General features: G+C 50.5%; 1 protein-coding gene across 1 annotated transcript in view; it reads right to left on the reverse strand.

Moving 5' to 3' along the window:
* Positions 1-15,773, reverse strand: part of Hk1 (hexokinase 1) — a 42,958-nt gene that overhangs the window by 16,806 nt on the left and 10,379 nt on the right. Inside the window, exons 2-8 of the mRNA XM_019204943.1 lie at positions 14,407-14,555; positions 10,037-10,156; positions 8,013-8,108; positions 7,408-7,507; positions 7,123-7,306; positions 2,350-2,505; positions 1,536-1,769 (exon numbers count right to left, since the gene is read on the reverse strand). Of these exons, the coding sequence (XP_019060488.1) occupies positions 1,536-1,769; positions 2,350-2,505; positions 7,123-7,306; positions 7,408-7,507; positions 8,013-8,108; positions 10,037-10,156; positions 14,407-14,555 (1,039 nt within the window). The remainder of the gene's footprint in view (positions 1-1,535; positions 1,770-2,349; positions 2,506-7,122; positions 7,307-7,407; positions 7,508-8,012; positions 8,109-10,036; positions 10,157-14,406; positions 14,556-15,773) is intronic.

Raw genomic sequence — 15,773 nt, forward strand, 5'->3', positions numbered from 1 at the left:
GTTTAAAAAAAAAAAAAAAAAAGTAAAGCTGCAAAGAGTACTAAATATGGCTGGCTGTGGTGACTACACAATAATACAAACACCACCGAATGCACATTCTGGAAAGAGACCCAGGCATGGTGGTGCACACCTGTAATCCTAACTACTCAGAAGGCTGAAGCAAGAGGTTCCCAAGTTCAAGTTCTGCCCAGGCAACTTAGGGAGACCCTGTCTCAAAAAATAAAAAAGAGCTAGGGATGAAGCTCAGTGGCAGAATACCCTTCAATGACATCTCCACACCAAAAAAAAAGAAAAACAAAAACAAAATTAAAGTGATATATTTCATTTTACATCTGTTTTACCACATTAAAAAAAATTAGCAGGCTGGGGATTTAGCTCAGTGGTTCACCTGCCTCACAAGTGCAAGGTTCTGAGGTTCGATCCCTGATACCAAAAAAAAAATAGCATGCTGTTGCAAATCCTTAGGCTTGCTAGTCCAAAAACTAGCTAAGAAATCCCAAACACAAAGCCAGGCACGGTGGCATGCACCTGTAGTCCCAACTACTTTGGAGGCTGAGGTGGGGGCTTACTTGACCCCAAGAGGTCAGGGCCAGCCTGGGCAACAACAGTGTAAGTCTCTGTCTCTTAAAGAAAAGGAAAAAAAAGGGAGAGAAGGAATTCCAGTGAGAAAATAATGGCTAGTTTCACTACTGATAATTTTACAAATACTTTTAAAATATATTTTTTTAAAAAATTATGATCTTAGCAGATAACACCCTCTAACTAGCCCGAAACCTAGTCCCTCAGCAACACAGGACTATTTCAACCTCAACCAGCATTTGTGTAACTGTCACCAGTGGCAGGCACGAAGGTATAGTACCTGCAAGGCCACCTCACATGCATAGCTGTGCACACACAGAAAACAAGCTGAGGCCCTGTACATAAAAGCCAGGCCACGGCAGTTATTACTTCAAAGAATTTGCCTTCAGACATTCAAAAAGCTTCCAGCCTTGTTCTGACTGGCCGAGGAATAACTGGCAGCCAAGGCTGGCCATTCCGGGCATGACCAAGGAAACCAACAAGAGGCAACATGGTGAGCAGCGTAGCTCCTCAGCAGGGGGAACTTCCTCCACTCACATCTGCCTGGCTCTCAGATGCCAGGAGATGACAAGTCGCCCACTTGAAACAGCAATGTCTGAGGCCCTGGGGGATTCTACCAGGTGCTTCTGAAACAAGGGCTTGAGCACCACACCTAGGATCCCAGCTAGCATGAAGATGGAAGAGCTCCTGATGAAATGCTGACAAGTTACAGACATCCTACCCAGTGCTCTTGGAAGCTGGAGCCACCCCTGACCCAAGATCTGAAATGAGGTAACAGCGGAGAGCAGAAGGAACAGTGTTAATTCTCTGAGGGTGAGACTTCCGAAAGGGGCAACTCTAACCTTGTGGCCCAGAACCAGGCATTGTCTTGTCCGCCAAAGAAACATTTGGCCCTCTGGAGGAGGGCCTGACTCCCGAGGGCACTGAGAGCCCATGACAGCAAAGGGCAGACTCACTGTGGGTGCATCTTGTAAAGAGAGCCGTCAACACCAACCGTGGTCCTCAGCCTGGGTGTGCCCTTGTTATCACGCAGGCGGGTCAAGATGGCACCCAACGTGGCAGCCACCAGGTTAGCTGAGCGAAAGGAGACAATGGTGCACACATGCTGGACTGCAATACAGTCATCGTCAGAGGGTTCCACTCCCAGGCGGGTCAGGATTTCTTTGGCATTGTGGAGGCCTTCCTTGTTCCTGTGAGGTCAGAGGTCAATACTAAGTTAAGGGGTACAAATTGCTGAGGTACAGGGAAGGCAGCACCCAACTCTCCAGTAGTGTTCACATGGGATTTGGACTGCTGAGAGCCTAAGAAGGGGGCTAACACTAAAAGGAAGACAAATGTATAGCATTTTTCAATCCTACTGACCACAGACCATCCAGTTATCATCTTGAAGTCTCTAGGATTCTCTGGAAATTAGTCTGGAGAAGGGCAGGGTACACCAGAGGGAATTCCAAGAACCCACCCTGCACTTGGTCAGCTCCTCGCTCTTCATAAGAACGAGCTGCTTCCTGGGCTCTAATCCTATGTGTGTGCATGCGTGAGTGTATGGGGGGGCAGGACAGCAAGCTGCTTTTGGAACTAGGCAGGAAGATTATCCATGAAGCAGCAGCTGCTAATGTGGTTGTTCTTTAATGACTCACCACAGGAGCCTGTGAGGACAGCAGCCAGGATGGGTCAACTACAAGAAGGTGGAGATGGACCCAGAAGCCCTGACATTTAGACCCGAGAAGTAACAATGGTCTTGTCTCCCTCCTCCCCTGGAGTGGTACCTACCTTTCAATGGCTGACACGTCACTGGTTTCAAACTTCCCTCTGGTGAGCAGCTCCGGGGTGATCCGCCCTTCAAACAGGAGACCTTCCTTGGCCATCTTGACCAGGATCAGCCGCACCAGCTCTCCCAGGTACATGCCACTGACCATTTTCTCAAAGCTGCAGAAGTCAAGTCAGGCACAGGCACCTATCAGCCTGTTCTCTGCACCAACACTGGGGCCACATGCAGAGAGGGCAGAAGGCCCCATCTAATCCTCCCGAGCTCCCAGGATCATTGACAGGCAAGACCACGCCCTTGAGTGACTCCACAATGAGGGGACAGGGAAGGCAACTCCAGAGTGAGCAGGTTATCCAGCTCCACCACACATGCTGCACAACACATGCCTGCAGGTCGGGAACACAGGGCTCTAGACTGGCTATTATGGACGAGAAGGCTCCGACAAGCAAGCATTAGGTAAATATCTGTTATGTAACTGCACGGTATGCTTGTACAGGGTCTTCCTCGCCATCACTCCACCAGGGGGTCTCCCGGGGAAGTATTCTCCCCACATCCCAGCTTAGAAAGGGGAAATTTCTAGGTGGAGAGGCCACCATCAAGACATCTGAGAACCCACTCCTTTCCTGCTGACCTCACCCTGAACTCCAGGGAAGCACCTGACCAGATGAAGGCCAATCAGCTCATCCCACTGCTGGGAACAGGCCAACCCCAGAGTGATCCCACTCTCTCGCCTGCCCTTGCAAGTGTGGCATGAGATATGGCTCCGGAACTGCAGCTGCTACTTTACTTCCAGTGCTGCAGGGGACAGGTGGCTGTGGGGGACCTAAGAAGGAAGCCCAAGCACTCGGGGGAAGGCCCAGCCCAGGGCATCAGACTGGGCCTCAATGCTGTATCTGTGGCAGATTCAGTCCAGGTCCTGGTGACCGTGGGCTACATGAACTCCAAACAGGTCAGATCAAAGATGCACAGCCGGCCTCTCCTCTGACGGAACCCGCTGGCATCCCCAGAGCTGGCGGTGACACAGCAAAATATTTGTTCCCCTCAGAGCCAGCCCGGGAGCCAAGGATGCTGCTGGGACCAGAGTACCAGTCCTCGCCTGTCCACCAGGCCTGGAGCCTCCTTAGAACACAGTCCGCATTGTTCTGCTCCTGGCACACCAGACAGGACCGTCCAGCCACTGCTACGAAAAGGATCCCTGGCAGGAGAACACCCTGGGTCCCAGCTGCCCAGTGGCCGCCTGAGGCCTGTGGGGACAGCCCCTGCAGAGCCTGCACTGGAACCTCTGAGTGGGAAGAAAGGGGCATGGCTTCACTGCCGCGCTCGCCCATCTGTGCCAAGATAGGGCACTTGTCTCTCTGGACCTCAGTGCCCTTCCCTGTGCGTGCCATGGGGATAAATGATGACACAGCCTCCCTACAAGACTGTACCAAGGGCACGGGTTACTATTGGTCAAACACGAAGGTGCCTATCTGATAATGAGTTCTTACCCCGCTTCCTACGTGCCTAGCACTTTCCTAAGGACTTCACATATACTTATTTTATCCTCATTACAACGCTAGGAGGAAGACATTCACATATTTCACAGGTAAGGAACCTGAGGCACACAAAAGTTACACACGTTGGCTTGGACAGAGCCGATAGGTGGCAAACCACATTCTGAGCCCAGTTAAATGGACCACCAGAGGCCACGCTCTGACCACAGTGCTGTCTCAAGTCTCAGGGACACTGTCATTCAGTGTCACCTAGGCTGTCTTGACAGTGGCCACCCAGCCCTCCTAACTCAGCCCCTATGCTCGTCCTCCAGCTCGCTTCTTTCCTAGGCAGCCTGTCCCTTGGCTGGGCAGTGTGACAACAGGAAAGGATGAGCTAACGTCCCTGCCTTCTAGACATACCCAGAATGATCTGCTCCCTTTTCTACACCATAATCTTTCACTCTACAGACACAAACGCATCCTTTTCCAGAGAAAGCAGACCTAGGCTGGGGTTCTGCCCTTTTCCAGTCTCTAGGACCCCTGCTGAGCAGCAGCATAAGCCACAGTGCCTCTGAGGAACTCTGCCCTAGCCAGAGATACACACAATAGGCTCCCTCTCCACTGCATGCTTCCTTCTTCCCATGTGAGACCTGCAGATGGGTGCTTTTGACCACAGACCAGCAGCACGAGAAGCACCGTGGTGTTTCAGCCACTGGGCTGCCAGAAAGAGCCGAGACAGGAAAGGGTCGTCAGCAAGGACTGGCATGCCAATTAGGAGTTCCCTTGACAGCCCGGTCAGCTCCAGCTGGCAGACCAGGAAGAGAAAAGGACAGCAAAACCTATGGCCAAATACCCAGGATGAGAAGAGCCTGGAGGTTCTATGGAGAGGGCAGAGCAACAGGAAGAAAAGGGGCCTGAGAACTAACTCAAAAAGCTATGCAGTTACTCCACCACCATCCATGCCAAAGGATTCCCTTTACCCACTACGCCTGCGGCCGAGGTCACTGCTGTTGCTATTGTATGGAGGTTAAGTTTCTCCTTTCTTTTTGTTGTTGTTTTTCTGAGCCAAGGTCTTGCTATGTAGTCCAGGTTGGTCTTGAATTTAATATGCAGCCCAGGTTGGTCTTGAACTTGCAGTGATCCTCCTGCCTTAGCCTCCCAAGTATGAGTGCTAGGATTACAGGTGCAGGCACCATACCTAGCCTACCCTTGCATTTTGAAGGATGCGATAAAGAATCACAGGGAAGGGCTGGGGATTTAGCTCAGTGGTTCTGGTGCCTGCCTCCAAAGCACAAGGACCCGAGTTCAATCCCCAGTACCACAGAAAAAATAAAAAAAAAAAAAAAAAAAAAAAAAAAAAAAAGAATTACAGAGAAATGGGATATGATAGTCCAGACAGAGCATAGAAAACAAAAGAGCAAGAGACTAAAAAAAAAAAAGATAACAAGATCCCAACAATGACTGTAACTCTACTGTATCCCTAAAATGTACCAATAAACTCAATTAAAGCTGAAAAAAAAAGGGGAAAAAAGATAGAAGGGAAGGAGAAGAAGAATGAAAAATAGAAGGAGGAACCAAAAGCCACCATCGGACACAGGTACATAAAAAGAATAGCAAAATCCTAGAATTTAAGGGTGGTAGGAAGTCAAACATCTGATTCCCACTTAGAGAAAGACCAACCATGCCTAGCTCTGGGGCAAGCCTGGGGATCCTGAATACTCAGTATGGTGTCCTTGCTGCCTCCACAATTACCAAGGAAAGCAGCAATTGCCAAGGAAGACAACAGCCACGCATCTGCTGTCAACGCAGTAGGCACTCAGTAAATGCCAATCTCAAACACAATGAATGAGCGGGTGTTAGTGGTCTAGAGTCCACGCAGGCACAGGAAGCCTTTGTACATACATAAGACACCTAAGTTTCCAGCCCTAGTTAAAAATCAGAATCAAGGGCCGGGGATTTAGCTCAGTGGTTCCGCCACCTGCCTGCCTTGCAAGTGCAAGGACCTGACTTCGATGCCCGGTACCAAAAAAAAAAATCAGAATCACCAGAGAGCTTCTAGGACAGCACAGCCCAGGCCAAGCGAATCAGGACCGGGAAGCTCAGTGGAGTGGTGAGGGGCTGCCTGGGCACTGGTATTCTTTTAAAGGCCCTATGTAATTCAGATATGGACCCCAAGTGAAAAGTCATTCCCCTAGGCTGCCCTGAGGGTTCTGTCCATAACTGAGAAGAGAAGCCCCTTGGAGAGTCTAAACACTAGGAAAACCCCAGACTCTCAAACAAGCTAGAAAACCTCAAGCCTAATCAGATTCAGCCTCAACAAAGAGTCTCAGGTCATCTTTGCTCTTTCCCAGTGCCTTGGTTTTCCCATCAGTCAAACAGAATAAGCACCTTTCCTTAACATACAGAGGACAAAATGGCTTGGAAGAACTTAGCATTCAATGGAAGACAAGAGTAGGGAAAAGGCAACACTGTAATCAAGCACATTTTTTGGGTTTTTAGTGAAACATACACAGGGATTGTAAATAGCTCAGGTTGTGGGACTGCATAACTTTGTAATCTTAAATTCCTAGTCTCAACTGTGATTAATGCAAATTAACAGGTAAACATTTAGTAGTTCTGGGTGAATAGATAAGATTGTTTCACTCCTTGTCTGCCCGGAAGGAATGTTTTGAAAACCTTGGGACATTCTGTAAGCATCTGTTAACCATCAACACGTGACTGCCAGAGTGTCTGACTATGTGCTTTGAGTATAGACCCCCTGGCCAGACTAATAAGGGTCTGTTTTCCAACTAGTCCAGTGTGTTCCTTCCTGGGTGATTCTCGTGGCTGTTTAGCTCTTCAGAGCGGTTGGAAAGGTCTTTTGATGTTACTGGTTTAGCTCCTTGGAGTGGTAGTAAGGCCCTTGGTCTTACATTTTGGAGGACCTCAGTGGCTGTTGAGCTCCTTGGAGCAGTAGTAAGGCCTTACGATGTGCCCTTCCTCACCATCGGCAGCAGTGCTAGTGACCCCAGCACAGAGAAATATTTTACACAAATGCTTTTCGGCTTCTAACTTTCAAAAATGTTTTCCAAGGATGCAAGCAGAAGGGAGCTGAATAAACAGAGCATTATTAACAAACTGCTTTTAAAGCTACAGACTCTACAGCTGTGCATCTATCTGGACAAGGGATTAGAAACCTTAACAATCTGATGGGTTTTCGCATTTGTGACTACCTAGCTTTGTGCTGTTTCAGCCCCGTCCCCCCCATCTGTCACCGACGGTCCCCTAAGTCATATATGTGGCTGGAAGAGGAGGTCCAGGACTCACAGCTGCTTCCCCGGGTTGAGGGATCCCCGGTCTATCTCCCTGTCGAACTCCGTCCGGATGTCCTCCAAGGCCCCGTCGTCCCCGAAGGCCCCCCACTCGGTGTTGATGCACATCCTCCCCTCGTCGCCTTCCACCATGTCAATGTGCCTCAGCTCCTCCATGTAGCAAGCGTTGGTGCCGGTGCCTGGGAGAGAACAGGGGAAGCTGTGACCACACAAAGGGAAGGAGGTGGCGCCACCTGGAAACATCACCCGGGGGGCAGGCCCTAGCAGGCGCGCACATTACCGATGATCAGGCCGACTTCACAGTGCTGGTCGTCATAGCCACAGGTCATCATGGTCCCTACGGTGTCATTCACCACAGCTACAACGTTGGCATCATAGTCCTGGGGACAGATACCGAGGTATCAGGGACCACTCCCCATGGGAGTAGAGATGCCAGCCTCAGAGCACTTGGCAGGAGTGACCTGTTCTGTGGGTGCCTGCTTCACAGCTGCCAGGACTCAAGTTAACTGCATTAGAGCGTGGCGACTGAATTATGGAAGTGCACAGGCCCCTTAATGACCTGGCTCAGGGTTCGTTAGGGCGTGGCCTTTACTCACAGAACACATTCCTCCACAAACCTCCCCATGGGACATTTATGTGCCACAAGAAGGCCAGCTCCCTGCCTCTCTTCCAACCTCAGCAGGCTCTGTCTGGGACAGGGGCTCCCCCAAAGCCAGAAGGATCCCTGCTCAAGGCTGTGGATCCTCATCTCTCCCCTACCAGGGTCTTCAGACTCCCAGAAAGGGCTTCAATCTAATAGGACTTGGCTCCCCACCCCATATTCCCATCCCTACACACACACACACACACACACACACACACACACACACGGCCCAGAGAGATTACCCCTCGCCGCTTGATGGCTTTGTTCAGCAGCTTGACCACATCCGCCCCTTCCACGCCACTGGCTTTGAACCTCTTTGTCCAGGTGATCAGGACAGCCTGCGAAGGACAGCGGAAGGTGGGACAGGGCAGGAGCCTCGTGCACCCAGACCCTGGGGACTGCTCCGGGACACGGAGGAAGCAGAGGCCCACGGGGATCACACCAGGGGACACAGCCATCTCTCGTTTGCCCCACAATGGGTTTCTCGGGAGGCCACCGTATGGGAAAAAAATGGGCTCAAAATCTCCAGTTCACACCAAAATAAAGTCTAACCCTAACCTGAACAGGCCTGCCACAGCACACACAAATCTAACCGGATGTCAGCTCTGCAGCCAGACCCCCATCTAAAAAAGAGCAAAGAAACCCCATAGCTTCCACAGCTCCAAGGAAAGAAAGCCAAGGCCATATGATAAAGAAGCAAAACGCTAAGAGAATCCTCGGCTCTTAAGCTTATGAGCCGGACTCTAGAACTTAAAACCCCACTTGTAGACAGGAGCAGTAGTGCATGCTTATAATCCCAGCTTCTGTAGAGGCCAAGGCAGGAAAATCTGAAGTTCAAACCTAGTCTGGGCAACTCAGGAACACACTGTATCAAAAATTAAAAGGAAAAAAAAAAACAACAAAAAACTTAGAGGCTAATGGGGTAGCTCAGCAGTCCCTGGATTTAATCTCCAGTATCACATACACAAGGATTTTTGTAAGCAGCGATCCATTCCTGTTTGCATATTAATGGAAAAACATCAAGAAAGATAGACCTTGCTGGCTGAAGTCACGCACATTGGACGCTGTACCAGGTAGGGTGAGCCCTTGGGTAGTTGGTGATTCTTTGCTCAGGAGCAATTATGCCTACGCCTGGCATGGTAAAAGCCCCTGGACACCTTCCTTCCCCTCGAACTTCACCCCAAAAAGCCTCAGAGAAAATGGTGTGGGAAGAATGTGGGCTCAGGGATCACGAGACTTAGTCTTTTTTTCCAACCTCCTGCCCATCTGCTTGAGGAATGCTCCCTTCTCCTTGGTGAGGTCTGCTCTGCTCATCTAGAATAAGGAGGCAGGTCTGGATCTGGCCAGTCCTGGAGTCCCAGCCTCTTGGCCAGGTAAGGGACTGGAACACACTGGCTCTCTAGGCAGCCTGGCAGAGCCCCGGAAGCCTTCTCAGAGGGGTTTTGGGGCTGGCAGGGGGCCTTACCTCTGGCTCCTCAGCCACAATACCCGCTTCCCCACACATCTGTTCCTGTGCAGGCTCTCACGGTATTCATGTGTCCGCACACACGTGCATGTGTGTGCATGTGAATGCGTGTGTGTATTTCTATCTCTCCACATATAAAAGGCCCAAGATGTCTCTATTTCTGTTGGATGCTTGCAGCCCTCTGAGGCAGAGCACCCACATATGGTAAGCCTGAGTGCGTGCTGAACGGATAAACAAATGACAAACAGGAAGGTGGGAGTGACGAGTCACCCGGGAGGAGCAACAAAGGAATCCAGGGCCTCTCTGGGGCTGGACTGGCCAGGCTCTTCCGGTAACCAGGGTGGCTTCCAGGCAAATGCTCCAGGTCCAACTCTGACAACGCACTTTCCCTCCTCACTCCATTTCCTGGGGCCTGGTTTCTTTCCCTTCACTTGCTTGAGTTTATTAATAAATAGTTCTCTCTACCTGGTGGCCACAAATACCATGATGTGTCTCCAAAACAAAGTAACGGAGTAAACATTACATTAGTCCTCACATTAATTTTTGCAAATATTTGTGGGTTTTTTCCCTCTAATTTTTGAGATACGGTCTCACTATATAAGTTCCCTGGCCTTGAACCTGTGTCAATCCTCCTGCCTCAGCCTCCTGAGTGCTGGCATTATAGGCACATGCCACCACACCCACCAATTCCTGCAAATATTTCTAAAAATTCTAGACCATCAGCTGTCCTGTGAGCAAAAGAGGAAAGTGGTCAAGAGCAAAAGGTCATCACAGAACCCAATCACCCCAGAACATCCTTACCTCATCTATTTTGGATTGCCGGCAAGGGAAGGAAAACGTGAAGCCCACAGGCAGATTCTTGTCTTTGATCTCCCTTTTGTCCATGAATTCCCCCAGGCACTCAGCAACATGATCAAAAAGCTGAAAGAAACATCAGTGAGCAGGTAGGTGGCACAAAAGGGACTTGGCATTGGGGGGGGTCACCGATTTCCTCCCATACACTCTTGGAGGGGTGATGTCACAAAGGGCCCCTTGAGGGCCAGCACAGCTCTTAGGAAGGACCTCAAACTCAGAAGAAGGAACTGGCTTCACAGCAGGTACGCACACGTGTCACTTGGGGAGCTGAGGACATTTAGAAATGACAGGAAATCAGGTTGTCCTTCCACAACCCACTGGCCACGTGCCTCTGACAGTCCTGGGAGGAGTGGCCTTCACACGGACCACCTGTGAATCTCAGGGACTCCACAGCAACTCCGTGCCTCTAGCTGGAGAGACAAAGCAACCTTCAGAGCACTTTTTACCCAAGGGTGGCACGCAGAATGACAAAGTGCACACACCCTAAGTACAGAGGTCCCCAGGTTCCCTCGGGCAGCACATACCCACGTTACCAGCACCCACATCGAGACACACAACGTGGGGCCGGAGGGTAGCCCAGCAGTAGAGCGTGCTTAGCACACACACGCAAATGCCCGGGATTTGACACCCAGCATCAACAACAGAACACCCAGATGCCACCCTCGTGCTCCTGCGGTTCCCCCTCTGCCACTCTGGCTTCGAGCACTTCGGTCAGCTTGGCCTGTCTACTGGCCATAAGCAGAAGGCGGGCAGGTGTGCTCTACTTTTGTGCACGAGCATCATCCCTGCCGTCGTGTGCCTTGGAGGCTGTGCATTCTCACAACTGCAGTTTCCTGCGCCTGCTCCGCCGTTACATTAGAACCCACCAGGTAAAGTCCACAGCGTTGCTTCTCAGGCTCCTGCCTGCATTCCGCTAGTAACGAGAGGCTCAGCACCGCTCAGGTAAACTTTTTAGATCTTTCTAACAATTCCTCTCATTTCTAAAATGGAACTAGAACTGCTGTAATAATATTTCAAACGGAAGAGAGCTTAGAAAAACCAAGAATCTCATTTTCTTTGGCCTTCTACCTCTGTTCGTGCAACCTGGGCAGCCATGCCAGGCTAGGCAACTCTCGTCCATCTTACATTCCTGTTGTGACACCAGACCTCCTTCTCTATGGGATTAACAGGCCACAGAGCTTACTGTGCTGAAAGGGCCACGCCACACAGTGACAGGAAGTGGCTCCACCCAAGCTGCCCGAAGGGGTTCTTTGATTTAGGGGCCTCTGTCCCAGAGCTGCAGTCATTCAGACTGGCTGCAGGCGCAGGTGCTGACTGAGGAGATGCATGACTGCCTCCCTGGAGAAGCCAGGCTAAGCTGGCTGTGACCTATATTTCAGACTGATATAAACTCATTACCAAGTCAGTCCTCTGCCCTATGCCATCTGCACTCAGAAGCTACAAACGCCCAACGCAGGTGGAGGAAGGGAGAAAGGAAGGAAGGAGGGAGGAAGGGAAGGAGGGAGGGAGGTGCTCAGGAGCATCAGGCTGTAGAAATGACACACAGGGACTCACAGGAACAGGACAGGCAGGCACCCAGTGCCCCAGCCAAGCAAGCGCAAGTCCCCCATCACTCCACTGGGAAGCCACCCCAGATCAGCCCTATCCGCAATCAGCCAGGACAGAAGTGGCCCAGCTCCTCTACACTCCACAGTTCAGTGTCTAGAAAAACATCCATGTTTTAAAAAATTCCCAACAATACGCTTCTTATTTTAAAAATACACACAGAGACTTGGACCCTCCAACTGAGAAGGGCAAGCAGCAGCTAAAACAAAAACTTAAATATGTTAGTCAAAATTCCCCAAACTAAGCAAGTGATGCTCTAAGAATGTTACATTTGTGCTTCTGAAATTATGAAAGCTTAAAATTTCACAGAGGCTTCTGAGATGCCATGCGGGTGAGGTGTGGGCAGTCTGAATGAAGGGGGACCAGGCGCTCCTTGAACTTACCTTAGAACTTTTCTATACATTGAACGGCATTTCAAATAAAAGGCTTAAGAAATTTTTAGATCTCCCACCTATCATCCCAGAGGAGGAGAATCGCCTACGACCACAACCCTACAAATTCACCACTGTTCAGTCTAGGAGTCTGAGCAGCTCCACAGCAAGGTGAGGACCTCTCTGCCCCGATCAGCAAGAGACCTGGGAAAGGCGGACCACGCCGTACTGATGTTAGTAACACCAGACTTCCCAAGAGGCTCCCGCTTCCCCTCTGTGCTGCCTCCTTCAAGACCCTCACATTCTCTCACCATCAAAAATTTAAAAATGAAAATGAAAATTAAAAAAAAAACTTGCCTCAGAGTCCCTAGTTGCTGAAACTAATTTCTGAATTGGACTGCTCAGTTCAAATCCTAGTAGTTATTAAACAGCTGAGCTTCAATTTTGCCATCTGTAATATGGGAACAATAATACCTATTGCATGGGGCTGCTGCGATGACAGTGAATCAATACATACAAGGTACTCACGCCAGGACAAGTACTGTGTCAGTATCTGCTCTAATGATACAACATTCTATCATCACCATCGCCATCAATCAATCTCTTCAGACTGCTTGAGAGGGGAAGAGGAAGAAACAGAGGTATCAGGAAACAAAGGGATCCTGAGACCAACTGGGGAAGATGGGGACAGAGTGGAAGAAGACAGTGGTAAGAAAGGTGTGGTGGAGGTGAGTGCAGGGAGTGTACACCTGGAGGAGGGCATCCCCTGGTCACAAACCCTCCACTAGAAGGTCAGGCCGAGAAGGGCAAAGGGGCACACACCTGCAACCTCGGCTCCTCAGCAGGCTGAAGCAGGAGAACTGCAAGTTCAAGGCCAGCCTGAGAAACTTAGCAAGATCCTGTCTCAGAAAACAATTTTTTTAAAGGGCTGGGGGTGTAGCTCAGTGGTAGAGTGCTTGCCTAGGATGTACAACAACCTGGGCTCGATCCTAATACCATACACACAGGGGCCAAGGCACATGAATGTTTGTATAGTGACAGTCTCAACAGTAAAGGCACCAGGCTTAGGTGGTTCAACCCAAGAACCAATGGGAACAGAGTGACAGCCAGTCCTTGTTGCCCATGGAAGTGGAATATGCTAAGCCCTGACCCAGCAGCCACCTGAGAGAAAGGAGCCACACGGTGGCTGGGGGGCCTGGTCAGGACACCGTGGGCAGCCTTACCACACCCTGACGAACGGGCTGGTGTCTGCACCCCAGCAAAAGAGGCAGGGACACCCACACACGACTCACCCCTGTCCCAGTACTGACAGTGGGATGGCTCACTGCACTGGCGAGGGTCCCCATCCGTGCTCACTGTGATGTGGTCTGAAAAGCTCCGAGCCCAAACCCCAGGGAGCAAGTTAGAGGCCAGGATTAGCCCTTGCCTCTCAGACACAGAAAGGACAGCTGTCTTGCTCCAGTCCCACCCACACTCGTTCTGGGTAAAGTAGAATCTGGAGGAGAAAGCTCCTGGGTCTCTTCTCCAAAGCCAGCCCAGAACTTAGTTGTAAATCTTTCAGTGAACACACCCTCCCTCCAGCAAGCATCTGGCAAGTCATGAACAAGCCCTGACTCAGGGACAAATACAACCTAGACACCATCCATCCACAGGACAGCAGCAGAGCACCCCACCTCACGGGCTCAGGGGACTCAGAGGTGATGAACCCGCCCAGGGAGACTCCTGACTTCCTGCTCATTGGGTCCTAGGGACCCGCAGCAACTGGATAGGCCTGCCCACAGCCCTCGGCCTCAGCAAGACGCATGAGGGAGTGGGCCTTTGCGTGGGCATGACAGGAGTGGACAGTGTTTTTCACAGCTCTCTCTCTGCCTGCTGCCCCGAGGGGGTGCAATGCTGTTAAACCAGGAACAAAGCATCTGCAGTTATCAGAGCCATGAGCCTGGCCTTTGGTGCGTGGGTGAATAGCTGTGAGGTGAGGTGCAGGAAGGGCCATGTCCACCCAAGGGCCGTGCTAAACCTCAGCAGGGGGACCAGGATCCCAAGGAAGGAGAGCAGTTACCCAGTGGAGCCACCGGGACCCTATCCCCACAGCCTCGCGCTGCCAAAGCCCAAACGCCCAGTCCAGTGTCACCAGTCTAGCCAGACACAGGCGCCTCTTCCAGCAGCTGGCCCAGCTCAGGCTGCCACACCCTTCTGCCCATGACTCCAGGTGCACACGTGCCGGGGCCTCGCCTCAGACCCCTGCCAGGAGCTTGGGCCCCAGGGCTTGTGAGTCCAGTGGCAGGCAGTAGCCCAGGGAACACTGGCCCAGTGGCGCTGACTGAAGAACACGGGACCCACCTGGCTTCCGCTGCCGTGGACAATGTTCTCCGGGATGGCGTACGCCTCGGACTCCATGTGCACATTCTGCTTCTTCTCATGATTCACTTGCACCCGCAGGATTCGAAAGGAAGACCCACCAAGGTCCAGGGCAATGAAATCTCCCTTTTCTGTTTAGGAGACAACAGTGTCACATCAGAGGCCAGTGCTGGAAGGCCATGTGCCATGCCTGCCCTCTGCGCCCAGTCTCGTCTGCCCCACCACCACCACCACACACGGTGCCCGCAGGGGCAAGTGCGACTTGAGTAGCCTCAGCCAAGCACTGCGCATGACAAGTAGGCAAAAGGAGGCCACCTCAGCCCCAGGGCCTCAGGAAGAAAGGGATTCAAGCCATCCCTGTCTCACTTCCAACTGCAGAGGAATGGAAAAACTTCCAGCCCATCTTTCTCTAACTACTCCATCTCAAAAACAGCACAAACGACACAGCACTTCAACTCAGACAGTGATTCATGGCGTGCCCTGGACTCCTCCCATGTTGGCTCGGGCACCTCTCTCTGCCAGGGCTGTGCACCATTTTCCAGTGTACAGTTCATGGCCACAAGAGAAACCCTGTAACCATGAGGCAGTCTTTCCCCAGGCCCTTCCTACCCAGGTCCTGGTTATCTCAATTCTATTTTATCTCTAAAGTTTGCTTAGTCAATAAGCTCTTATAAGTAGAGTCTTAGACTTTCTGTGACTGGTTTCTTTCCATAACACAACTTCAAGGTTCATCCATGTTGTGACCTGTGTCATTAGGCCAGGGTGACAGCTGCTCTTGCCTCCCTGAGTCTCAATGGCCCACCAAGCCCTCAATCTTGTGGCAGTCAACACCAGAGTGCTTGGGACAATCTTAATTTTCAGAAGGATCTTTATTACTATATTTTATATGACAGCATTTTTTTCACCAAAATTATAAATTTGAAAAAATTTTACTAGTACGCGTTTGTAGTACATACTGTTCACATTCTTTGTGTGGAGTTGGTACACGTAAGAACATCTTAATTCTTTTTTTATGCTCTTCTCCTTTCCTACTTACCCTCTTCCTCTATGTCTTGATTCCCTTCTCCTTCAAGAAGAATCAATCCCCCTACTTCCTATTATCACTCTTTTACTTTGCTCTTTCTTCATATTTTGGGTTTCTCAGGTAAGAGAAACTGTGAGATATTTAAGCTTGATTTATTCCACTTAACATTATGGTCTCAACCATTTTCCTACAAGTAACTTAAGTTTATCTCTCTTTATGGCAACATAGAACATGGGATCAAATCAAATTAAAAAGCTTCTGCACAGCAAAAGAAACAACCAATAGAGTGAAGATTCAACCTTCAGAATGCAAAAAAGAATTTGCT

This window comes from Fukomys damarensis, unplaced genomic scaffold, assembly GCF_012274545.1.
Source record: "Fukomys damarensis isolate Sample0158 unplaced genomic scaffold, DMR_v1.0_HiC HiC_scaffold_20, whole genome shotgun sequence".
Lineage (NCBI taxonomy): Eukaryota > Metazoa > Chordata > Mammalia > Rodentia > Bathyergidae > Fukomys > Fukomys damarensis.